General features: G+C 40.2%; 1 protein-coding gene across 2 annotated transcripts in view; it reads right to left on the minus strand.

Annotated features, from left to right (window-relative positions):
* LOC128698915 (lon protease homolog, mitochondrial) overlaps positions 1–27,725 on the minus strand; it is a 261,625-nt gene that overhangs the window by 58,144 nt on the left and 175,756 nt on the right. The window contains exon 13 of one of the 2 annotated variants that reach the window (XM_070096772.1): positions 5,976–6,071. The exons of the other annotated variant lie outside the window; for it this stretch is intronic. Coding sequence (XP_069952873.1) covers positions 5,976–6,071 — 96 coding nt within the window. The remainder of the gene's footprint in view (positions 1–5,975; positions 6,072–27,725) is intronic. 2 annotated transcript variants of the gene reach the window in all.

The following is a 27,725-nucleotide window of genomic DNA, read 5'->3' on the forward strand; positions in this document are numbered from 1 at the left end:
TCAACATTTAACAATTCCTCAAAATATTCCCTCCATCTTCCCAATACCTCTAACTCTCCATTTAATAACTCTCCTCTCCTATTTTTAACTGACAAATCCATTTGTTCTCTAGGCTTTCTTAACTTGTTAATCTCACTCCAAAACTTTTTCTTATTTTCAACAAAATTTGTTGATAACATCTCACCCACTCTCTCATTTGCTCTCTTTTTACATTGCTTCACCACTCTCTTAACCTCTCTCTCTTTCTCCATATACTCTTCCCTCCTTGCATCACTTCTACTTTGTAAAAACTTCTCATATGCTAACTTTTTCTCCCTTACTACTCTCTTTACATCATCATTCCACCAATCGCTACGTATAATAATTATAATAATAGACGGCTTCAAAAGGCCGTCACTAGATGGCAGTGTTTACCACAACAGAAGGAGAGGTTGCGGCCGCCTCCACCTGTTACATAATGACATATTTTATTCATTCTAGAGTATATATCAGGTTTCTATGTGATTTATATTGTTTATTATTTCATATTAGATGAACTGTGATAGATAAATAAGCCATAGAGTTGATGATAGTGAAATTTTCAAGGAGTATGTTGTCCTGTCTCCAGACAAACACTCGTCAGCCGCCGACACCACCCATACCACTACATGAATGACATATTTTATTCATTCTAGAGTATATATCATGTTTCTATGTAATTTATATTGTTTATTATTTCATATTAAACGAACTGTGATAGATAAATAAGCTGTAGAGTTGATGATAGCAAAATATTCAAGATGTATGTTGTCCTGTCTCCAGACAAACTCCTGTCGGCCGCCGACACCGCCCATAGCACTACATGAATGATGTATTTTATTCATTCAAGAGTATATATCAGGTTTCTATGTTATTTATATTGTTATGTCATATTACATGAACTGTGATAAATAAATAAATTATTCATTAAGTATTTTGCCCGGTCTCTAGACAAACTCTCGTCCACCATCGACACCGCCCATACCACTATATGAATGACATTTTATTCATTCTAGAGTATATATCTTGTTTCTATGTTACTTATATTGTTTATGTCATATTAGACGAACTGTGATAGATAAATAAGCCGTATAGATGATATTAGCAAAATTATTCATGAAGTACAGTGGACCCCCGGTATTCGATGGCATTGGCATCCGTTAAATTCGGTATTCGATATATTTTAACGCAAAAATTTTGCCTCGCCACTCATTAAAAAACCCGCCACACGCGATTTGTCCAAGACGTGTCCACATGTGGCCTGAACTGCCCTGTGTGTGCCAGTGTTTACAAGCCAGCCAGTGTGCTCAAATCTAAGCATACATTCAGTACATTCCATATTATCACAGTGTTTTTGGTGCTTGTTTCTGCAAAATAAGTCACCACGGGCCCCAAGAAAGCTTCTAGTGCCAACCCTTCGAGAAAAAGGGTGCTAATGACTACTGAAATGAAGAAAGAGATAATTGCCAAGTACGAAAGTGGAGTGCGTGTGTCGGAGCTGGCCAGGTTATATACAAAACCCCAATCAACCATCGCTACTATAGTGGCCAGGAAAACAGCAATCAAGGAAGCTGTTGTTGCAAAAGGTGCAGGTATGTTTTCGAAACACAGATCGCAAGTACTCGAAGATGTTGAGAGACTGTTATTAGTGTGGATAAATGAAAAACAGATAGCAGGAGATAGCATCTCTCAAGCGATCATTTGTGAATAGGCTAGGAAGTTGCATGAGGATTTAATTGAAAAAATGCCTGCAACTAGTGGTGATGTGAGTGAATTTAAGGCCAGCAAAGGTTGGTGTGAAAGATTTAAGAATCGTAGTGGCATACATAGTGTGATTAGGCATGGTGAGGCTGCCAGTTCGGACCAAAAAGCAGTTGAAAAATATGTGAAGGAATTCAAGGATTACATAGACAGTGAAGAACTGAAACCTGAACAAATGTTTAATTGTAGCAAAACAGGCCTGTTTTGGAAGAAATTGCCAAGCAGGACCTACATTACTCAGGAGGAAAAGGCACTCCCAGGACATAAGCCTATGAAAGACAGGCTTACTCTTCTGATGTGTGCCAATGCTAGTGGTGATTGCAAAGTGAAGCCTTTATTGGTGTATCACTCAGAAACTTCCAGAGCATTCAGGCAAAACAATGTCCTCAAGGCTAATTTGTGTGTGCTGTGGAGGGCAAACAGTAAGGCATGGGTCACTAGGGGACTTTTTCTATGACTGGTTACACCATGCATTTGCCCCCAATGTGAAAAATTACCTAATTGAAAAGAAATTAGACCTTAAGTGCCTCCTGGTATTAGACAATGCCCCTGGTCATCCTACAGACTTGGCAGAGTGACTTTCTGGGGACATGAGCTTCATTAAGGTCAAGTTTTTGCCTCCTAATACCACTCCTCTCCTGCAGCCCATGGACCAGCAGGTCATTTCCAACTTCAAGAAACTGTACACAAAAGCTATGTTTGAAAGGTGCTTTGAAGTGACCACAGACACTCAACTGACTCTAAAAGAGTTTTGGAAGGATCACTTTAATATCCTCAATTGTGTAAACCTTATAGGTAAGGCTTGGGAGGGAGTGACTAAGAGGACCTTGAACTCTGCTTGGAAGAAACTGTGGCCAGAATGTGTAGACAAAAGGGATTTTGAAGGGTTTGAGGCTAACCCTGGGAATCATATGCCAGTTGAGGAAACCATTGTGGCATTGGGGAAGTCCTTCGGGTTGGAGGTTAGTGGGGAGGATGTGGAAGAGTTGGTGGTGGAGGACAATGACGAACTAACCACTGATGAACTGCTAGATCATCTTCAACAGCAAGAGGCCAGACCTGAGGAAACTGCTTTGAAGGAGGGGATAGAGAAATTGAGGAAGTTGCCTACTTCACAGATTAAAGAAATGTGTACAATGTGGACAAAGGTGAAAACCTTTATGGATGACAATCATCCTCACACAGCTATTGCAAGCCGTGCTGGTGACTATTACAATGACAATGTTGTGAACCACTTTAGAAAAGTCATAAAGGAACGAGAGGTACAGGCCTCTATTGACAGATATGCTGTGCGTCCAGTGACTCTCAAGCTGGTCCTAGTGGCATTAAAAGAAGAAGGGAAGTAACCCCAGAAAAGGACTTGCTACCTCAAGCCCTAATGGAAGGGGATTCCCCTTCTAAACAATAAGTTCGACACTATCCCCTCCTCCCATCCCATCAATCATCACCAGATCTTCATTAAAAGTAAGTGTCATGTATTCTATTGTTAGTAGAGTACAACAAACTGTGCATGTCTTCTTCAGTTTGTGTGCATTAAACTTAATATTTCATGTGGTAAATTTTTTTTTTTCATACTTTTGGGTGTCTTGCATGGATTAATTTGATTTCCATTATTTCTTATGGGGAAAATTAATTCGCCTTTCGATAATTTTGGCATACGATGAGCTCTCAAGAACGGATTAATATCATATACCAGGGGACCACTGTATTTTGCCCGGTCTCCAGACAAACTCTCATCCACCGCCGACACCGCCCATACCACTACATGAATGACATATTTTACTCATTTTAGAGTATATATCAGGTTTCTATGTTATTTATATTGTTTATTATGTCATATTAGATGAAGTGAGATGGATAAATAAGCCGTAGAGTTGATATTAGCGAAATTATTGAAGTACAGAATTCCACTGGAACGGATTAATTGCATTTCAATTAATTTAAACGAGGAAAATTGACTCTGCAAATGAGCAAATCCAGTTACGAGCATGGTCATGGAATGGATTAAACTCGCAAGTAGAGGTTCCACTGTACTTGGATGATGACCAACAAACTCACTCTCAACATAGACAAAACATACTTCATGCTGTTTGGCAACAGAGCCTTAAATATCCACCTTAACATATTGAAAAATTGTTCCCCTATATCAAGACACACGGAGGGCAAATTTCTAGGTCTTCTCCTTGACTGTAATTTTAAATTTCAATCCCAAACCCATCAAATAACCAAGAAAATTTCCAAATCAGTAGGAATCCTTTCCAAGATACGATACTATGTACCACAAACGACTCTCCTTACCCTATACCACTCTAATATATACTTACCTCACCTATGGTGTTGTGCCTGGGGCTCAACAACAGCCAACCACCTTAGACCCTTAATAATCCAACAAAAAGCTGCTGTGCGGGTGATAACCAGCTCCTGTGTTAGACAGCATACCCCACCACTTTTAAAAACACTCAACTTGCTAAATATACAAGACATACACTCATATTATTGTGCCTACTACATATACAGAACATTAAACTCCACTGTAAACCCTCCCCTAAAACTGCTCCTTGACAGTTACAACAGAATCCACAGTCGCAATACAAGGTATAAGGCACTTTTTAACATCCCTCGAGTCAGTCTCTTACTATGCAAGAACACTATGCACATAAAGGGCCCGAAGAAATGGAACTTGCTACCGGAACAGGTCAAGGATCCCTTGACAGCTTATAAATTTAGGACCTTGCTAAAAAAATCATCTTATCTCTCAATATTAACCAAATGAACCAAAACATCTGCTAACTAGCTTTATTATGTGACCTCTAGGCTCTTAATTCTGCCAATCCATAAAATCATCTTATCTCTCAATATTAACCAAATCAACCAAAACATCTGCTAATTATGTAGTTTTATTATGTGACCTCCTGGCTTTTAATTCTGCCAATCCATAAAATATTACCACCTGAATCATTACTTGTAAGGTAGATTCTGTGTGCAATTTAAAGGTTATTTTACCAAACCCTACTCCACCTTACTACCTTTCATTTGTATTAAGTTTAAATAAGATTGTAAAACAGTTAACCACTTCTTCTTGTCTAGTTTTAAGTACAGTTACTATGTATTATTATCTTATCTAGTTTTACTTAGTTACTGTGTATTAGGATTAGTCTGCTCAAAATGCCTTGGCATGATAGTGGCTATCTTTGTACTTAGCAAATCAAAATTGTAATTACACATTGTAACCTTCACAAAGAAATAAACTTTACTTTACTTACTCTACTTTACTTTCAATACACCAGCCACCTCCCATTAAGGAAGGGTGACCGGAAAAAGAAAAAACACTCACCATCACTGTCTTGCCAGATGCATGCTGACATTCCAATTCACATACTCCTCCAAACTGTAATATCTTCACCCCTCCTTCAGAGTGCTACCTGCCTCCAGAACTCAAGTTCAGCTAACCAGTTTCCTGAATCCCTTCATGAATGTTACCTTGCTCACAGCACATTGTCATAAAAACTACTTGCCTTAACTCCTATCTAATGCACTCACACACACCTGTTGGATGTCCAAGCCCTCACTCGCAAAACCTCTATCCCTGCCCACCAACCTTTTCTAGGATGAACCCTACCCCACCTTCCCTCCACTACAGATTTACACACTCTCCAAGTTATCCCATTTTGCCCCATCCTCTCTAAACAACCAAACCACCTCAACAACCCCTCTTCAGCCCTCTAGATAACACTTTTAGTAATCCAGCACCTACTTCTAATTTCCAAACAATAAATTCTTTGTATAGTATTTACACAATGCACTGTCTTCAGACACAACATCTATTTCCACTGCCTCCAGCCTCCTTGCTGCAATGTTTAAAACCCATGCTTCACACACATAAGAGTGTTGGCACCACTATACTCTAAAACATTTCCCTTTGTTTTTTGCCTCCGCAGATTACATTTTATTTTGTCTTCACAGATGCCTCTTAAATCAGATCAGAATGTAATAAAAGTTTAATTCAACAGAAGTTACCCAGTCATAAAAAAGTAAAGAAATTTAAATATCTTTGAGCATCACCTTGAAAGTAATAAATTCCTTATACACTGATTTTTCAGTGAGAAATTCATGATAAATTTAATACTGAATTTTCCTATTTCATCATTAATAAGACAGATATAAAAAGCTAAACATAATGCATAAATGGAGCTTACCTGGATGAGCTTGCCAGGCATAGCTCCTACGTATGTTCGTCTATGACCTTTGATTTCTGCAACATCTGTCATACCACCTACACTGAACCTGAAATACTGTGAAAATAATATGTATCCATTACAAGTAGTAAATAACTTAATCAAACTGACAAAAAAAAATCAACAAATTTCCTAACACAAATAATGATTGAGGGTGATTATTTTTATCATTAGGTGCTAAACCTGAAAAGGCCATAAAGCAGCAAGGAAAAGGAAGGTAGCTCCAATTCTCTAAATCAAGAGCTCTTCACCAGCATCAAGGCACCCTTCTTGGGAAAATATTTATTTTTGGCTATTATCATCTTTTAGTTTCCCTTACAGTGGGGCTTATGATTATGAGTTGTGGAAGCCCCGGGGCAAGTAACCTCCTACTAAAATTTCATTGTCAAATTACAAATAGTTTTATGTAAGAGCACATGTGTGTGCATGGATATTTGTGTGTGTCAATATGATCTCTCAAAGTATTATTTCTGCGTACAGGTTAGGTTAGGTAAAATTTGTCAGGAAACAGCACAAGTGTTTCCTGTTGAGGTTCTTAGTCATATGATGACCCACAGCTGGACCTTTTGGTCATTTGACCGAGACCTGCTGGCTTATTGGTCCACCCCTTTAAATATTATGGTTATAATTATAACCATTTACCTTATAGACTATCTCGAACCTTGTTTTATCAGCACCTTGTGTGTGAGATCCCAGGACAAGTGCCTCAGCAGCTCCCTTCCCTTTTAATTCAGCACTGCCTCAAAATGCTGAAGAATTGTGAGGTATAATGTGCAGTTAATTTTTTTAAACCAACACATATTTACAAGTACTGTATATTAATAACAAGGAATATTAAGAACATTGAACAACACTCACAATTATAGTGGCAGGCCCATACACTTCAGTAAACTTAGGATCGACAGTACTGTTTTTATGAACTACTCGCATGTCTACATACCTTCTTCCTAGAAGTCAGAAGAAAGCAAAAATGTGACAACACTAAAGAAAATACTGAGTTGTGTAGATTCTCTCAGGTTGTTACTGGGGTTCAGGAGCAGCACAGGTTATACTGCAACAAGTCCCTACACTGACACACCTACAACCAAGCTGAAACTTCAGTAACTAAGTGCATTTTAAGGGTCTCAAGTGCTGATGGTTTAGGCAATCACCAAGGAGTTCACTGTTCAGTTATCAGTGAGGAATGGTGTACCACTTTGCTTAATATGATTCCCAGTAGATAGATAACTTCTACAATACAGTACTACTCTTTTCTAGGAGGGAAAAAGGGGGAAAGGAAAGGGTGTCAATGTTGAGAAGATTAAAAAATAACCCTATTTTCCCTATATATTTCACTTTATTTTCCCTGGGGAAGTGGAATAGAATTCTTCCTCCGTAAGCCATGCATGTCATAAGAGGCAACTAAAATGCCGGGAGCAAGGGGCTAGTAACCCCTTCTCATGTATAAATTACTAAATTTAAAAAGAGAAACTTCTGTTTTTCTTTTAGGGCCACCCTGCCTTGGTGGGATATGGCTGGTTTGTTGAAAGAAGCTTTCACTTCATTTATTTATTTATTTTTTTATTTATTTTTATTTATTTTTTATTTGGACATGATACATAGGTGTACAAACAAATATAGTGACTGGGTGTACATGCCAAAAGCCCCTTGTATGCAGAGCATTATGGGCAGGCTTAAAATTAACTTAAGATTAACTAAGCAATGATATATTTAGTGGTAAAAATTACAGTAAACAAAATACAACATGAAGTACAAATGAGTATTTTGAATAAAAAGCATTTAAGTTGTACAAATTTGTAGCATAACAATGTATAATATAATTGAATCAGGCCGAGTAAAATCAATGATTTGTAGTGCAGAAACAGGTCTTATGGTCATTAGATGAGTTACTGTGCATTCAAGAGAATGGGGTATTCTACTGGGTAAGGTAATTAAAAAAAACATAGTTTGATAGGGTCACAGGTTATACCTTTATGAGATTCAGTTATTCAGTATTTATTTAGTTGTAGTTGAGTAAGTGGTTTTTAACCCTTTGACTGTCGCAAGCCCCAATCCTGATGTGTCTCCTGGTGTCACAAAATATTCGAAAAAAAAAAAAAAATTTTCTTGTGAAAATGTTAAGATTATTTTTCTGATTTTTTAGTCCAAAAAAAATTTTTTGCCAACAGTACTTACCGAGATATAGAGGCGTGAAGTTTGCAGAAAATGAGCCGCATATGGCAACAGCGGCGACTGCCGCTGACCCGGTAAAATTTGGTTTACTTTTACTCAAAGGTTTCTTGTTTTTTTCACAATTTTATTTTTTCACAACTTTTGTGGCCTGTGAGACCAAAGTAAGGTGCAATGTTCATATATACACTCATTGAATGTAACACAATTATAGGAAAAACACTAGTATCATCATAATGTTTACAAAACTTGTTTACACAAACAATATAAAAAATTTTTTATTACGATTGTTCTATAATATATATACATATGTACAATCACTGGACACTTTTCTAGAACTACTGCAGCTTGTAGAATTCATTGAAACATGCATATAAGCACAATGGTGTTTTACACTCCTCACACATAAAATGAGTGCCTCTGCATTTTTGTGGGCATTTTGTGGTATGTCCACAGACAAAACACCTCTTCTGAGCATTTTCCTTGAAAGCAGTAGCAGGCAGTGGTATGGGATAGTGATCACCAGGCCTCAGACGAGAGGGCATGTGTTGATAATTTCATGGGCACTGGTCTATTGCAAGTGTTGTTCCTTGGTAGTTGAAAAGTATTTGTCTGATGACTGACAAACAAAATTCACTACATTTGGGTTTGCTGTTGATCTTCAACTTATACATAAGTATTCAGCATGGAAATGTCTAGAAGATGGAAAAAGAGCTTTATATATCACTTGTAACTCTAGCGAACACAATCAGCAAACCCAATCTGCATGTCACATTTGTCCACTAAGCGCATGTTGAGATTGTAATCCATCACAGCTGCAGGTTTTACAATGGGTTCATTGGTCTCTCTATTCTGCTTGCCAGTGTCTGACATTTCGTGTCTGTGAACTGATGTCAACAGTGTGACATCACATTTGTCATGCCACCGAAATGCCATGATGTCATTGGCAGCAGACACCTGAACGTCACCTCTACAAGTGCCAGCGTCGAACCTAGGCATATGCTTACAATTTCAACACACTGTGCCACACACATCTGTCATGTTCACTTGCAAGAAATCACCGAGTAAAGGCTTGTGTACCAGTTGTCAGTAATACAGTGGTCCCCCGCTTTTCGTAGTTTCCGGCAATCATAAAATTCGCAAATCATAGGGGTATTTTCGTAAAAACATGGACTCGCTTTTCATAGGTTGACTAGCGAGTCGTAGTTCGTCCGGGACGCGTACGCATGGCGTGAGCCAGGGCGGCAGCCAGTCTGGCATTGTTTACCAGTGAGCAAAGGTCCCCTCACGTGCTCCAGCGAAATATTTCATAATATTCCATTTATTTTAGTGCTTGCAAGTACTAAATAAGCTACCATGGCTCCGAAGAAAGCTCCTAGTGCCAAGCCTGTGGTAAAGAAGGTGAGAAATATGATTGAATTTAAGAAAACCATCATTGAACAATATGAAAGTGGTACAAGTGTGGCCGAACTGTCCAGGATGTACAGTATAAGAAACCCTACACAACCTTATGTTCCATAGTGGCCAAGAAAAATGAAATAAAGGATGCTGTTGTTGCAAAGGGAGTAACTATGCTGACAAAAATGAGATAACCAGTACTGGAAGAGGTTGAGAAGTTATTACTGGTGTGGATAAATGAGAAACAATTAGCAGGAGATACTCTTATGACTTCGTTTATTTGTGAAAAGGCTAGGCAGTTGCATGAAGATTTGGTAAAGAAATTGCCTGAAAATAGTGGTGAAGTGAGTGAATTTAAGGCCAGCAAAGGCTGGTTTGAGAGATTTAAGAACCGTACTGGCATACACAGTGTGGTAAGGCATGGTGAGGCTGCCAGTTCGGACCACAAGGCGGCTGAAAAATATGTGCATGAATTCCAGTACATAGAGGCTGAAGGACTGAAACCTGAACAAGTGTTCAATTGTGACGAAACAGGCCTCTTTTGGAAGAAAATGCCAAAGAGGACCTTCATTACACAAGAGGAAAAGGCAATGCCAGGACACAAGCCTATGAAAGACAGGCTGACGCTAATGTTCTGTGCTAATGCTAGTGGGGATTTCAAAGTGAAGCCATTACTAGTGTACCATTCTGAAAATCCCAGAGTGTTCAGGAAAAACAATGTTATGAAGAGTAAATTGTGTGTGTTTTGGAAATCTAATAGTAAGGCATGGGTCACAAGGGAAATTTTCGTCAAGTGGTTCAATGAAGTGTTTGGCCCTAGTGTGAAGGAGTATCTCCTGGAAAAGAAATTGGATCTCAAGTGCGTGCTAGTAATGGACAATGCACCTGCTCATCCTCCAAACTTGGATGACCTAATTTTCGAGGAGTTTGGGTTCATCACAGTAAAGTTCTTGCCCCCGAATACCACTCCTCTCCTCCAACCCATGGACCAGCAGGTTATTGCAAACTTTAAAAAACTCTACACAAAAGCAATGTTTCACAGGTGCTTGACTGTGACCACAGACACTCACTTGACCCTAAGGGAATTTTGGAGAGAACACTTCAGCATCCTCCACTGCATAACCCTTATAGGTATGGCTTGGGAGGGAGTGACTACCAGGACTTTGAACTCTGCCTGGAGAAAATTGTGGCCAGATTGTGTCGACAAGAGGGATTTTGAAGGATTTGGGACTGACCCTAATGAGCCTATGTCTGTTGTAAAATCAATTGTGGCACTGGGGAGTTCCATGGGGTTGGATGTGAGTTTGGAGGATGTGGAAGAATTGGTGGAAGACCACAATGAAGAGCTCACCACTGAGGAGCTGCAAGAGCTTCAGCAGGAAGAGGAACACATCGCAGCTCAGAATCTTGCTGCAGAGGAGGAGGAAGAGAGATGGAAGAAGGTGCCTTCTTCAGAAATTAAAGAGATTTTTACTATGTGGGGTAAGATGGAAAGCTTTATGGAGAAACATCACCCTAACAAGGTTGTTGCAAGCCAGGTTGGCAACATGTACAGTGACAAAGTCTTGGGCCATTTTAGGGAAGTGTTAAAGAGACGCCAGAAACAGATCTCTCTCCACAGTTATTTTGTGAGACAGGACTCCAGTGACTCTCAAGGTGGTCCTAGTGGCATTAAGAAACGGAGAAGAGAAGCAACCCCAGAAAAGCAAATGGTACCTGAGGTGTTGATGGAAGGGGATTCCCCTTCCAAACTATAAACAATCCACTCTCCTCCTCCAGTCTCCCATACACTAAGAAGAATCTCCAATAAAGGTACGTGTTATGCTGTTAATGTTTCATTCATCATTTCCCATTGTATTGTTTATGTACTACATGTATATTTCATGTTAAATTTTTTTTTGTTTTAATACTTCTGGGTGTCAGGAACGGATTAATTGTATTTACATTATTTCTTATTTACATTATTTCTTATGGGGAAAATTGATTTGTAAATCGTAAATTTCGTTTATAGTAACGGCTCCAGGAATGGATTAATTACGACAACGAGGGACCACTGTATATAAAATATGCCCCTTACCAAGATATAGTTCCATCATTGTTTTAACCACATCACAAGAGATACCCAGTAACTTCGTGGTATCTTGCAATGTTTTACTGCCAGTGTACACAATTACAGTGGTCCACCAGTATTCGATGGCATTGGTATCCGTTAAATCCGGTATTCGATACATTTTAATGCAAAAATTTTGCCTTGCCACTCGTTAAAAAACCCGCCACACGCGATTCGTCCGAGATGTGTCCACATGTGGCTTGAACTGCCCCGTGCGTGCCAGTGTTTACAAGCCAGCCAGTGTGCTCGCATCTAAGGATACATTCGGTACATTCCATATTATCACAGTGTTTTTGGTGCTTGTTTCTGCAAAATAAGTCACCATGGGCCCCAAGAAAGCTTCTAGTGCCAACCCTTAGAGAAAAAGGGTGCTAATGACTATTGAAATGAAGAAAGAGATAATTGCAAAGTACGAAAGCGGAGTGCATGTGTCGGAGCTGGCCAGGTTGTATACAAAACCCCAATCAACCATCGCTACTATAGTGGCCAGGAAAACGGCAATCAAAAAAGCTGTTGTTGCAAAAGGTGCAACTTTGTTTTCGAAACAGAGTCAGAGGTACAGGGTACAGGCCTCTATGGACAGATATGTTGTGCGACAGAAGTCCAGTGACTCAAGCTGGTCCTAGTGGCATTAAAAGAAGAACGGAAGTAACCCCGGAAAAGGACTTGCTATCTCAGTAGTAGTACCAGTTACCAGTAACCAGTGTACCAGTAGATGACTCACTACCAACCGTCTGCGTGAATCATTGACTGTTATTCATATTGCTGCTGACCATAGCAGGATTTCAAACACCCCTCACCCTGTAGGCACTTGTGGGTCAGTCAAAGACAGGGAGCAGAGAGAGGCAGGTCGGCTGTTGGCGCTTCCCATACTTCCCGTTACATATTATACGTACAAACCAGCCTACGTGAATATTTTTACCCCATCCACGTTATCGAAACCCACATGACAAATTGGTGACAGCGGTGTGGGCGTGGATTTAAGGGTAATTCAGACGTTAGAAGACTGTTTGTGGGGTCCCGGCAGGTCAGAGGTGAACCGTGCCACCTCCATCTAGCCGCTTACCCTCACTCTCCTCCACCCTGTGTCACTCCAGCCTGCAAGCCTGTTGCAGCCGTTTTTCAAGCTTCCTGGCTTAGTTCGTGTGCTAATTGCTTCAATCTCCGAGGGGTTGACCCGGATTTTGCAATTAAACCAGTCAGTAAGCCAGACTGTGGAAGTGAATGCTAGTCAGCCTGCCTCAGCCTACCATCCAGCCTGTCTCCTGTCATCCACCTGCTCCTTCATGCTGTGTGCATCGTTACACGTCTTCCAGGCAGCCATTCTCGTGGGTTAAGCCAGTCAGCCAACCCAGCTGAGAGAGAGAAGTAAGCCACACAAGTTCCTCTGAAGTATTGTCTCATATATCGCCAGTTGGATGCTGCTAAGAGTGATTTTCACCATTCCTGTGGCATAGAGTGGCTTAGTTAATTAAGCCACCTTCGTGGGTAGTGAGTGGAGTGTGCGCCAGTGAGCAACAGCGAGTGAGTCACGCTCCCTTCACCCACCCGCCACCCACTCTTCACTCATCTACCTGTGGCTTTTTCCACCCTTGTACCGGGTCCTAGTACTGTTTTGGCTCACATAATTGGTCAAGAGATTGTAGCTGGCGCCAACGATAAAGCCAGTTATGTGAGTTCACCTAGAAAGCGCATTTCTTCGACAACAGTGTGAGTGTAGGAGGCGTCATTACCCGCACAGGACGTCTTCCCCTCATCACTAGTCACTCCGTCTACTACTCCAGACTTCAGTGATAATTTTCTGTTTAGAGACATTTTTCTTGCATTTAAAGACATTTGCATGTGTGAGACATTTATAGTGAATTTCTTGTGTACTCTAAGCCTTGTGTTTTCAGTGCAGACTCAGTGTTTCTTTGACTCATTATTTTTGCAATATTTTTCAGTGTTATCGCTCATCTCATACTTTTATGTTTTTTTTTTTTATGCTACTCTCTGTCTGTAGTAAGTATTATTGTGTAGTGTACCAGTCAGTCACTCCGTGTGAAGTAATTCAATTTTTTTTTATTATCTTGTATTCTTTCAACATTGTATTCTCCAGTATTTGCCACTATTGTAGTTCATGCAGTGTTATTCACCCCAGGATACTAAATCATCCATTTATTTCTGTGTGTACCTTTTTTTCGTATGCCAGCAGTGTCTCATTCCCTGATCTTTTCGCAGACTTCTGTACCATTATTTTTGCTAGCAATTTTTGTCGTATCAGTCACAGCAAGATTTTGTTGTAAAAATATACTAAAAAAAATGAATAAGTGAATATGTTGTGTGTGCCCCGCCACTTGTAAGTGTTGTGTGCCCCGCCACTTGTAAGTGTTGTGTGCCCCACCACTTGTAAGTGTTACACTTCCAGTTTTGTTTCTTGTTTTATTTTTATTCATATTTTTCATATTTCTTTGAACAAATTCACTCTTAGTGTAATTTCAATTTCTTTTTTAATGTAAAGTGTTTTCTTTACTCTGTTTGAGTAAATTGTTTTGTCTAATTTACAATTAAGAGTTAAAGTGTTCAATCAGTTTTTCTTCATATTTTTATTTTATTATTTAACCTACATTTTCCCAGTGTAACTTTTATTACTGCATTGATTATTTCTGCACCTTATTTTGTTGCACTTGTTCTGCAGTGAATTATTTTGTTGCACTTGTTCTGCAGTGAATTATTTTGTTGCACTTGTTCTGCAGTGAATTATTTTGTTGCACTTGTTCTGCAGTGAATTATTTTGTTGCACTTGTTCTGCAGTGAATTATTTTGTTGCACTTGTTCTGCAGTGAATTATTTTCTTTTATTGATATTTTTATGCATTATTATTCTCAGTTCATTATTGTTTGAGTCTTGTTTTTCATTTTATTATTTTTCCTGACATTGTCTGTATTATATTTTAATTTTGTTTATGCATTCTTAGAAAATATTTAAATTTCCCAGTTATCTCTCTTTGCATACAATTTAGTGATTTTATTTTATACTTTTACATTGATTTACAGTTTTATTAGTTAATTTTTTTATTAGCAAGAGTACAGACAGCTCATTTTGCATTTAATTCAGCCTCCAGTAATATTTCTACTTGTAAATTTCAATGTGTTCCTTTATCTTGCCCAGTTGAGTTGTTCTTCCTCTTGCAGTGTATCGTAGACATTTTTTTTATTACTTCTGCAGAATTAGTTGCATCTCTTTTATTTCAATTTTAGCATTTTGTATCATTTTTATTATTCATTATTTTTGCCTTATTTGTTCTTGTGCAACTTCTTTGCCATTATGTCTCACATACCGTCAAGTGATACTTTAATGAATGGCGACACTCAGACCTCTCAGGCTACTGCTGCTCCTGTCATCAGTCCTCATAGTTCCTTATCGACTGACAGACCGACCCAGACACTGAGACACTACAGTTTTACTCGTGATTCCCTTGATGCGTTACCTTTATTCAATGGCCATGTACATAGTCTTGAAGAATGGTTTACTGCCATTTGTTCTCCTGTTAATGCTCTAGTTGACGGTCCTCCTTCAGAGGAAAGTCTTATCAGACTTGCGAAAGAAGCTCTTCATCGGTCCCCTGCTGCTGTTCACGTTGTTGATCTCCTTGAAATGCGAGACTTCAGGAATCTTACTAAGTGGTCACAATATGAGGAACTGATTCGTTCTTTCTTTGTACCAGTAAAAACAGCTGATCCATATGTCGTTCTTCGGGAACTAGTGAATGCTACACCCATGACTAATGAATCATTGAGTGCCTTTGCTGTTAGATTAGACAAACTTTTATCATCATTTATCAATGCTGTCCAGTCCTCAGCTTTTGTCCCTGACGAGGATAAACCATCCACAGCATCGTTTGCTAAAATAGCAGCTTTTGGAGCAATCAAAGAACTAATGCCGCCTACTTCCGTGTGTGCTTATGAGGCTAATCCTCCAACTGTGACGATGGAACCACTTACAGCCCTAAATCATGTACGTTCCTTGTGCCCCCAGGGTACTTTCCCCATGTATCAAAAGTAATTTCACACCTATGCCTCAGTCTGCACCACCTCTTGTTTGTGTCACAGCGACAAATCGTGGTCGTCAACCATCTCAGCGATTACCAAGGACCAGTGTACAGAGTCAGTATAAACCTCGTAGTATTCATAGTACATTCAGTAACCATAGTCAGCGGACTTGTTACAACTGTGGGTTCCGTGGCCATATTGCAATTAACCCGTTGACTGTCGCTGTCGTATATATGTCTTACGAGGTACCGTGTTTGACGTATATATACTCAAAAATTCTAGCGGCTTCAAATCAAGCAGGAGAAAGCTGGTAGGCCCACATGTGAGAGAATGGGTCTGTGTGGTCAGTGTGCACCATATAAAAAAAATCCTGGAGCACGCAGTGCATAATGAGAAAAAAAAAACTCTGACCGTTTTTTTTAAAATTAAAATGCCGACTTTGTGGTCTATTTTCGTATAGTATTTATTGTTGTATTCTCGTTTTCTTGGTCTCATTTGATAGAATGGAAAACATATTATAGAAATAGAGGTGATTTTGATTGATTTTACTATAAAAAGAACCTAGAAATGGAGCTCAAACTTGGGGAAATGTTTGATTTTTGCCAATGTTCAAAAGTAAACAAATGATGCCATTGTCCAATAAATGTCCAACTAGCCATTCTAATATGCAGTCATGGATGGGTTGATGTTATTTATACAATTATTACAGTATTGCAGTAGTCTGCATAATAGTAAGTCTTCTATTTTTTTGTTTGAAAAAAAAATTCAAAATAGAAAGCAAGAGTAATATTAGAGGGGCCTGGAGACGTGACTGATGAGCAAAGAAAATGTTATTCTAGAGCCAGGAATGTCTGCATTGTTCATTCTGGACCTTATTTTGAAACTGTCATATTTTTTAGTTTTCGTGAAATTGGCCAAATTGCAAATTTCTGACCACATTATTAGGTAGTTGAAATCGGTAAATGGGCAGTTTCTTGTACTCAATCGATAGAAAAAATAGAGTTCTAAAGAAATAGCTATGAGTTTGGGCGACTGGAATAATGGAATTAGCTGAAAATAGGGCTCAAAATGGGCGAAATCGCCGATTTGTAAACAGCGCTGAGGTCGCTAACTTCGCGAGAGCATAATTCCGCCAGTTTTCCATCAAATTTCGTTTTTTTGGTGTCATTACACCATCTATCATTTCATAAGAAAAAATAATTTTTTTTTTTTAAATTTTGCGACACCAGGAGACACCTCAGGATTGGGGGTTGCGACAGTCAAAGGGTTAATTGTCCTGATAGTTACCCTAAGAGGCGTCATACTGATGATGAGTACCAGTCAGATCTTCCCTACTGTACTTATCATAGAATACATGGACATGACACATCTGAGAGCAATGCTCTCTACAACCTTCAGTACTCTAGGTCTTTCCGTGGCCGTTCCAACCACAGAACCCGTAGAGGAAACAGACATCGTGGTTCTCAAACTAACCAGAACCAGGCTCATTCTTCCAATTCGGGGGAATTTGAGCGCCCCAGTCAAACCGTCCCATGGTGACAGTAGGTGATAATGAGTACATCATCCCCATTCACAATTCCTTTGAAGCCTTAAGCAGTCTTGAGAATGACAATCCTGCTGATGATGTTGCTTCACACGTCTCTGACGTAGATGATTTTGGGGATGAAGTGGAACAAATCTTTTCTGATGACAATCCACCCTTTTGTTTGCACATAACTTCCAATGCAACCATAGGCCCTATAGTGCAAGCATCTGTTCATAATGCGCCCATTCATTTGTTCATGGACTCTGGTGCGCAAGTCAATATTATAAGGTCTAGTTTGTTTAGGGATAAGCACTTACGACATGTCCTTCTCGTAGAACCGACTCATGTGTCCTCCCTTAGTGGAGTAGCTGGTTCTCACCTGCGTGTCCGAGGTCGGACTTCCCTCACTTTTTCTATCCAAGGTAGAGACTTCACTGCTTCCTTCCTTGTTGTTGACCAGATTACTTTCCCTGGTGACCTTCTACTGGGATTTGCTTCCATGCGAGACTTACGCATTGTGCTAGACCCTTATCGATGGCATGCCCAAATTGATGACTTGATCGTACCATTTTGGGGTTACCAGCTTGGATCCGAGATCTGCCATACTGCCGCAGAGTATGACATTCGAATTAAGTCCTTACAGGCCAGTACATTTTCCAGTAGCGTACCCAAGCGGTCAGGCGCTGATGATCCTGTCTGTGTTCTTGCAACTTCAGACTTGCAAGATAGTGTGAGTTACCTCAAGTGTCCGAGGACGCTCTGACTACCTTGAGTGCTGAGTCTATCCCTGCAATGTCTGCTAGTTCAAGTAGTAGTTTCTCCACAGGGGATGCCTTGTCGGAAAACGATTACCTGCAACTAGTAATGCCATCTCTTGTTGATGTCACATGCCGTCTGCAGAAAGACATTTCTGTCGCGGCTAGTGCCCTCACTAGAGTGTCTGTTGTTGTTCCTAGTGTTCCAGATGGTGATAACGTCCTAGTTGACAGTGATTCTTGCAAAGTAAAAGATCTATTTGTTGAACCATCCTTACATGTTGTAAGAGAGAGAGTAAGATCCATTTCTTCCTAGCTAACACTTCTGGTCACAGTGTTCATCTCAGAGCAAATACCAATCTTGTTGACCTTGTTCGCTATCCTTACCCTGTTCAGGTAGAGGATGAGTTGTCACCTGACCAGTGGGTCGGTGCTATTTCTACCGGGGAGACCTCATCCACTTCACTGTATCAACCTGTTCCACCAGTTGAGGAGAAAGACTTAGCTCCCACTGACTTCCCAGATGAAGTCAAGCGTTTGTTGACTCTGTTGAACAAATGTCGTAAAGCCATTGCCTTACCAGGTGAGAAGATGGGTATAACGAACTTATTGTCCCATCGTATTCCACTTGAACCTGGTACTAGACCTATCTATATACCTGCGTACAGAATGCCTCATTCACAAGTTGCTGTCACAGAAGAATTGATCAATCAAATGCTTGATGATGGAGTTATTGCACCTAGCAATTCACCTTGGAATGCGCTCTTGATCCTAGTACCTAAGAAGGATGGTACTTGGCGCCCAGTGATTGACTTTAGGAAGTTAAATGCGAAAACTATTCCAGATCGTTTCCCACTCCCTGTACTGGGTGATCCTAATGGAAGGGGATTTCCCTTCTAAACAATAAGTTCGACACTCTCCCCTCCTCCCATCCCATCAATCATCACCAGATCTTCATTAACCCTTTGAGGGTCGGCAGGTCCTCTCAGAGACTTGTTCTCAGGGTTGGCCAAATTTCAAAAAAAAAAATTATTTTTTCTTATGAAAAGATAGAGAATCTTTTCCCGATCATAATGACACCAAAAGTATGAAATTTTATGGAAAACTTATGGAATTATGCTCTTGCGAAGTTAGTGGTCTCGACGATGTTTAAACATCGGCGATTTTGCCCACTTTGAGCCCAATTTTCGGCCAATTCAAGTGTACTAGTCGACAAAAGTCATAACTATTTCGCTAGAACTTCATTTTTTCTATCGAATGAGTACAAGAAACCGCCCATTTACCGATTTCAACTATCCAATAAAGTGGTCAGAATTTAGCAATTTTGAAAATTTCACACAAATTTCAAAAGATGCCAATTTCCGAATAGGGTCCAGAATAAACAAGAAAGACATTCCTGGCACTAAAATAACAAGTTCTCTGTTCGTTAGTCACATCCCCAGGCCCCTCTTATACAGTGGTCCCTCAATAATTGTCCGGCCTGAAAGTCGTCCATTTCGGAAATACAGTGGACCCCTGCATAGCGATATTAATCCGTGCAAGAGAACTCATTGTTATGCGAAATTATCGTTATGCGAATGAATTTTCCCCATAAGAAATAATGGAAATCAAATTAATCCGTGCAAGACACCCAAAAGTATGAAAAAAAAATTTTACCACATGAAATATACATTTTCCTACACACAAAGAGAAGGATACATGCACAATAGTAGAGTAGTACATGCACAATATATATTGTGCATGTACTACTCTACTAAATGAAGAATAAATGACACTTACCTTTATTGAAGATGCAGCAATGACTGATGAGACACTGTGTCCTGGGAGTGCCTTTTCCTCCTGAGTACTGTAGGTCCTGTTTGGCATTTTCTTCCAGAACAGGCCTTATCACACTGTGTATGCCACTACGATTCTTAAATCTCTCAAACCAACCTTTGCTGGCTTTAAATTCACCAATATGAGCACTAGTTCCAGGCATTTTTCCCTGTTCACCTGGGTGTTAGTCGACTGATGTGGGTTGCATCCTGGGAGACAAGATTAAGGACCCCAATGGAAATAAGTTAGACAGTCTTCGATGACACTGACTTTTTTGGGTTATCCTGGGTGGCAAATCCTCTGGGGTTAATTGTTTCTTGGTATTCTCAATAAGCCACACCAACAACGGTGCTACAGCAGCAGCAGCAGCAGCTGACAGTGCTACAGCAGCAGCAGACGATGCTACAGCAGCAGCAGACGGTACTACAGCAGCAGCAGACAATGCTACAGCAGCAGCAGACGGTACTACAGCAGCAGCAGCAGCTGACGGTGGTACAGCAGCAGCAGCAGCTGACAGTGCTACAGCAGCAGCAGACGATGCTACAGCAGCAGCAGACGGTACTACAGCAGCAGCAGCAGCTGATGGTGGTACAGCAGCAGCAGCAGCTGACAGTGCTACAGCAGCAGCAGACGATGCTACAGCAGCAGCAGACGATGCTACAGCAGCAGCAGACGGTACTACAGCAGCAGCAGACGGTACTACAGCAGCAGCAGCAGCAGCTGACGGTGCTACAACAGCAGCAGCAGCTGACGGTGGTACAACAGCAGCAGCAGCAGCTGACAGTGCAGCAGTAGCAGCTGACGGTGGTACAGCAGCAGCAGCAGCTGTACCACCAATAGTAGCGATGGTTGATTGGGGCTTATTATACAACCTGGCCAGCTCGGAGACACGCACTCCACTTTCATACTTATCAATGATCTTTTTCTTCATCTCTATAGTAATTCTCACCCTTATTGCTGTAGGGTTGGCACTAGAAGCTTTCTTGGGGCCCATGGTCACTTATTTTGCAGATAAAATCACCAAAAACACTGTAATAATACGAAATGTTCCGATTGTATGCTTGGATGTTACTGCGGAGGCTGGCTGGTAAACAATGCCACCGGCGGAACATGTGAGCGTGGCTCAGGTCGCACATAGACGCGTTGAGTGGGTTTTTTAGCGGTATGCGAGGCAAAATCTTAGCAATTAAATGTAGCGGTATGCCGATTTAACGTTATGTAAGGACAACGGTATGCGGGGGTCCACTGTAGTCCTGTTATTTCATCTAAATATTGGCTCGCAAATGGTCCAGTAACTCGCTAATAGTCCTTCGTCCAGGATGCGTACTCATGCTCTGAGCCACCTCGGCCTTCCCTTCCCAGCCAGTGTGCCATTGTTTACCAGTGAGTGATGGTCCCCTCACGTGCTCCAGCGAAATATTTCATAATATTCCATTTATTTTAGTGCTTGCAAGTGGTAAATAAGCTACCATGGCTCCAAAGAAAGCTCCTAGTGCCAAGCCTTTGGTAAAGAAGGTGAGAAATATAATTGAATCTAAGACAAACATTATTGAACAATATGATAGTGGCATACGTGTGGGCGAACTGGCCAGGATGTATAACAAATCCCGTACAACCATATCTTCCATCATAGCCAAGAAAAAAGAAATCAAGGACGCTGTTGTTGCAAAGGGGGTAAATATGCTGACAAAAATGAGATCACCAGTACTCGAAGATGTTGAGAAGTTATTATTGGTGTGGATAAACGAGAAACAATTAGCAGGAGATACAGTGGACCCCCGCATACCGTTGGCCTTACATAACGTTAAATCCGCATACCAATACATTTTATCGCTAAGATTTTGCCTCGCATACCGCTAAAAAACCCGCTCAACGCTGTTCGTCCGAGACGCGTCTAATGTGTGGCCTTAGCCAGCCTCACATGTTCCGCCGGTGGCATTGTTTACCAGCCAGCCTCCGCGGTAAAATCCAAGCATACAATCGGAACATTTCGTATTATTACAGTGTTTTTGGTGATTTTATCTGCAAAATAAGTGACCATGGGCCCCAAGAAAGCTTCTAGTGCCAACCCTACAGGAATAAGGGTGAGAATTACTATACAGACGAAGAAAGAGATCACTGATAAGTATGAAAGTGGAGTGCGTGTCTCCGAGCTGGCCAGGTTGTATAATAAACCCCAGTCAACCATCACTACTATTGTGGGCAACAAAAAGGCAATCAAGGAAGCTGTTCTTGCCAAAGGTTCAACTGTGTTTTCGAAACAGAGATCGCAAGTGATGGAAGATGTTGAGAGACTCTTATTGGTGTGGATAAATGAAAAACAGATAGCAGGAGATAGCATCTCTCAAGTGATCATAAGTGAAAAGGCTAGGAAGTTGCATCAGGATTTAATTAAAAAAATGCCTGCAACTAGTGATGATGTGAGTGAATTTAAGGCCAGCAAAGGTTGGTTTGAGAGATTTAAGAAGTGTACTGGCATACATAGTGTGATAAGGCATGGTGAGGCTGCCAGTTCGGACCACAAAGCAGCTGAAAAATATGTGCAGGAATTCAAGGAGTACATAGACAGTGAAGGACTGAAACCTGAACAAGTGTTTAATTGTGATGAAACAGGCCTGTTTTGGAAGAAAATGCCAAGCAGGACCTACATTACTCAGGAGGAAAAGGCACTCCCAGGACATAAGCCTATGAAAGACAGGCTTACTCTGTTGATGTGTTCCAATGCTAGTGGTGATTGCAAAGTGAAGCCTTTATTAGTGTATCACTCAGAAACTCCCAGAGCGTTCAGGCAAAAGAATATCCTCAAGGCTAATTTGTGTGTGCTGTGGAGGGCAAACAGTAAGGCATGGGTCACTAGGGACTTTTTCTATGACTGGTTACACCATGCATTTGCCCCCAATGTGAAAGATTACCTAACTGAAAAGAAATTAGACCTTAAGTGCCTCCTGGTGTTAGACAATGCCCCTGGTAATCCTACAGACGTGGCAGAGCGACTTTATGGAGACATGAAGTTCATTAAGGTGAAGTTTTTGCCTCCTAATACCACTCCTCTCCTGCAGCCCATGGACCAGCAGGTTATTGCAAACTTCAAAAAACTGTACACAAAAGCTCTGTTTGAAAGGTGCTTTGTAGTGACCTCAGAAACTCAACTGACTCTAAGAGAGTTTTGGAGAGATCAGTTTAATATCCTAAATTGTGTAAACCTTATAGGTAAGGCTTGGGAGGGAGTGACTAAGAGGACCTTGAACTCTGCTTGGAAGAAACTGTGGCCAGAATGTGTAGACCAAAGGGATTTTGAAGGATTTGAGGCTAACCCTGAGAGGAGTATGCCAGTTGAGGAATCAATTGTGGCATTGGGGAAGTCCTTGGGGTTGGAGGTTAGTGGGGATGATGTGGAAGAGTTGGTGGAGGAGGACAATGAAGAACTAACCACTGATGAGCTGCTAGATCAACTTCAACAGCAAGAGGCCAGACCTGAGAAAACTGGTTCGGAGGAGGGGAGAGAGAAATTGAAGAAGTTGCCTACTACAAAGATTAAGGAAATCTGTGCAATGTGGCTGAAAGTGCAAACCTTTATGGATGAAAATCACCCTCACACAGCTATTGCAAGCCGTGCTGGTGACTATTACACTGACAATGTTGTGAAACACTTTACGGAAGTCATAAAGGAACGAGAGGTACAGGCCACTATGGACAGATATGTTGTGCGACAGAAGTCCAGTGACTCTGAAGCTGGTCCAAGTGGCATTAAAAGAAGAAGGGAAGTACCCTCAGAAAAGGACTTGACACCTCAAGTCTTAATGGAAGGGGATTCCCCTTCTAAACACTAAGACTCTCCTCCTCCCATCCCATCAATCATCACCAGATCTTCAATAAAGGTAAGTGTCATGTAATTGTGCATGCCTTTTTCAGTTTGTGTGTATTAAAATTAATATTTCATGTGGTAAAAATGTTTTTTTTTCATACTTTGGGGTGTCTTGCACGGATTAATTTGATTTCCATTATTTCTTATGGGGAAAATTCATCCGCATAACGATAATTTCGCATAACAATGAGCTCTCATGAATGGATTAATATCGTTATGCGGGGGTCCACTGTAGTCTTATGACGTCGCTTATTTGTGAAAAGGCTAGGCAGTTGCATGACGATTTGGTAAAGAAATTGCCTGCAACTATTGGTGATGTGAGTGAATTTAAGGCCAGCAAAGGCTGGTTTGAGAGATTTAAGAAGCGTACTGGCATACACAGTGTGGTAAGGCATGGTGAGGCTGCCAGTTTGGACCACAAGGCGGCTGAAAAATATGTGCATGAATTCAAGGAGTTCATAAACAGTGAAGGACTGAAACCCGAACAAGTGTTCAATTGTGATGAAACAGGCCTCTTTTGGAAGAAAATGCCAAAGAGGACCTACATTACTCAGGAAGAAAAGGCGCTGCCAGGACACAAGCCTATGAAAGACAGGCTGACGCTAATGTTCTGTGCTAATGCTAGTGTGGATTTCAAAGTGAAGCTGTTACTAGTGTACCATTCTGAAAAATCATAGTGTTCAAGAAAAACAATGTTATGAAGAGTAAATTGTGTCTTTTGGATATTTAATAGTAAGGCATGGGTCACAAGGGACATTTTCGTCGAGTGGTTCAATGAAGTGTTTGGCCCTAGTGTGAAGAATTGCCTCCTGGAAAAGAAAATGGATCTCAAGTGCCTAGTAGTAATGGACAATGCACCTGCTCATCCTCCAAACTTGGATGACCTAATTCTGAAGGAGCTTGGGTTCATCACAGTAAAGTTCTTGCCCCTGAATACCACTCCTCTCCTCCAGCCCATGGACCAGCAGGTCATTGCAAACTTTAAAAAACTCTACACCAAAGCAATGTTTGAAAGGTGCTTGAATGTGACCTCAGACACTCACTTGACCCTACGAGATTTTTGGAAAGAACACTTCAGTATTCTCCATTGCGTAAGCTTTATAGGTAAGGCTTGGGAGGGAGTGACTACCAGGACTTTGAACTCTGCTTGGAGAAAATTGTGGCCAGATTGTGTCCACAAGAGGGATTTTGAAGGGTTTGAGGCAGCCCATGATGAGCCTATGTCAGTTGTGAACTCTACTGTCGCACTGGGGAGTTCCATGGGGTTGGATGTGAGTTTGGAGGATGTGGAAGAGTTGGTGGAGGACCACAACAAGAGCTAACCACTGAGGAGCTGCAAGAGCTTCAGCCGGAAGAGCAACAGATCGCAGCTCAGAATCTTGCTGCAGAGGAGGAGGAAGAGAGATGGAAGAAGGTGCCTTCTTCAGAAATTAAGGAGATTTTTGAAATGTGGGGTAGGATGGAAAGATTTATGGAGAAACATCACCCAGAGAAGGATGTTGCAAGCCATATCGACAACTTGCACAGTGACAAGAGTCTTGGCCCATTTTAGGGAAGTTTTAAAGAGACACCAGAAACAGAGCTCTCTGGACAGTTTTTTTTGCGAGACAGGACTCCAGTGACTCTCAAGGTGGTCCTAGTGGCATTAAGAAACAGAGAAGAGAAGTAACCCCAGAAAAGCAATTGGTACCCAAGGTGTTGATGGAAAGGGATTCCCCTTCCAAACAGTAAATAATCCAATCTGTCTCTTCCTCCAGTCTTCCATACACAAAGAAGAATTGCCAATAAAGGTAAGTGTTATTCTGTTAATGTTTAATTCATCATGTGCCACTGTATTGTTTATGTACTACATCTATATTTCATGTAAAAAAATTTTTTGTTTTAATACTTCTGGGTGTCAGGAACGGATTAATTGAATTTACATTACAGTGGACCCCCGGTTAACCCTTTCAGGGTCCAAGGCCCAAATCTGGAGTCACGCACCAGTGTCCAAGAATTTTCAAAAAAAAAATTTGTTATTTTTTCTTATGAAATCGTAGAGAATCTTTTTGTGAAGGTAATAAAACAAAAAGTACGAAATTTGGTGGAAAATTGACGAAATTATGCTCTCGCGAATTTTGATGTGTCAGCGATATTTACGAATCGGTGATTTTGCCGACTTTGACTCCCATTTTAGGCCATTTACATTATTCCAATCAACCAAATTCTTAGCTATTTCACTAGTATTACTTCTATTCTATCGATTGAGCACAAGAAATAGCCAAGTCAACTGTTTCAACTACAAAATAAAGTGATCGGAATTTGTTAATTTGGCCAATTTAACCCTTTCAGGGTCCAAGGCCCAAATCTGGAGTCACGCACCAGTGTCCAAGAATTTTCAAAAAAAAAATTTGTTATTTTTTCTTATGAAATCGTAGAGAATCTTTTTGTGAAGGTAATAAAACAAAAAGTACGAAATTTGGTGGAAAATTGACGAAATTATGCTCTCGCAAATTTTGATGTGTCAGCGATATTTACGAATCGGCGATTTTGCCGACTTTGACTCCCATTTTAGGCCAATTACATTATTCCAATCAACCAAATTCTTAGCTATTTCACTAGTATTACTTCTATTCTATCGATTGAGCACAAGAAATCGCCAAGTCAACTGTTTCAACTACAAAATAAAGTGATCGGAAATTGTTAATTTGGCCAATTTAACACAAAGTTCAAAATATTCCAATTTCAAAATAGGGTCCAGAATGAACAATGTAGGCATTCCTGGCACTAAACTAACATTTCCTCTGTTCATTAGTTATGTTTTGAGGCTTTACAAATAAATTCCATTTTGATTTTTTATTCACATAATGAATTTTTATTCACACCAAAAAATAGAAGATTTACTGTTATGCAATACTGTAATAATTGTATAAATATCATCACCATATTTGTGAATGTATATTAGACCCACCAGCTGACGTGTATTAGACGTGTGAGGTCGTTTGTTTACTCTTGAATATCGGCAAAAATTTAACATTTCTGCTACTTTGAGCTCAGTTTCAAGCCATTTCCAGTGCTAAAACCAATCAAAATCATCTCTATTTCTGTAATATGTCTTCCATTCTATCAAATGAGACCAAGAAATCGCAAATACAACTATAAAAAACATACGAAAAAACACTGCAAAGTTGCTGTTTTAATCGAAAAATCATGATTTAATTTTTTTTCTCTCATTATACACAGTGTGCTGCAGGATCTGTTTTATGTGGTGCACACATACCACATAGATGTATTCTCTCATATCTAGGCCCAAATGTACCACTCACAGTTTATCAGAGTGAGCTGAGCTCATGGCGTAGATCTACGGTTTGGACCCTGAACGTAAAGCCGTAGATCTACGGGACGGACCCTGAAAGGGTTAACACAAAGTTCAAAATATTCCAATTTCAAAATAGGGTCCAGAATGAACAATGTAGGCATTCCTGGCACTAAACTAACATTTCCTCTGTTCATTAGTTATGTTTTGAGGCTTTACAAATAAATTCCATTTTGATTTTTTATTCACATAATGAATTTTTATTCACACCAAAAAATAGAAGATTTACTGTTATGCAATACTGTAATAATTGTATAAATATCATCACCATATTTGTGAATGTATATTAGACCCACCAGCTGACGTGTATTAGACGTGTGAGGTCGTTTGTTTACTCTTGAATATCGGCAAAAATTTAACATTTCCGCTACTTTGAGCTCAGTTTCAAGCCATTTCCAATGCTAAAACCAATCAAAATCATCTCTATTTCTGTAATATGTCTTCCATTCTATCAAATGAGACCAAGAAATCGCAAATACAACTATAAAAAACATACGAAAAAACACTGCAAAGTTGCTGTTTTAATCGAAAAATCATGATTTAATTTTTTTTCTCTCATTATACACAGTGTGCTGCAGGATCTGTTTTATGTGGTGCACACATACCACATAGATGTATTCTCTCATATCTAGGCCCAAATGTACCACTCACAGTTTATCAGAGTGAGCTGAGCTCATGGCGTAGATCT

This window comes from Cherax quadricarinatus, chromosome 55 (genome assembly GCF_038502225.1).
Source record: "Cherax quadricarinatus isolate ZL_2023a chromosome 55, ASM3850222v1, whole genome shotgun sequence".
NCBI lineage: Eukaryota > Metazoa > Arthropoda > Malacostraca > Decapoda > Parastacidae > Cherax > Cherax quadricarinatus.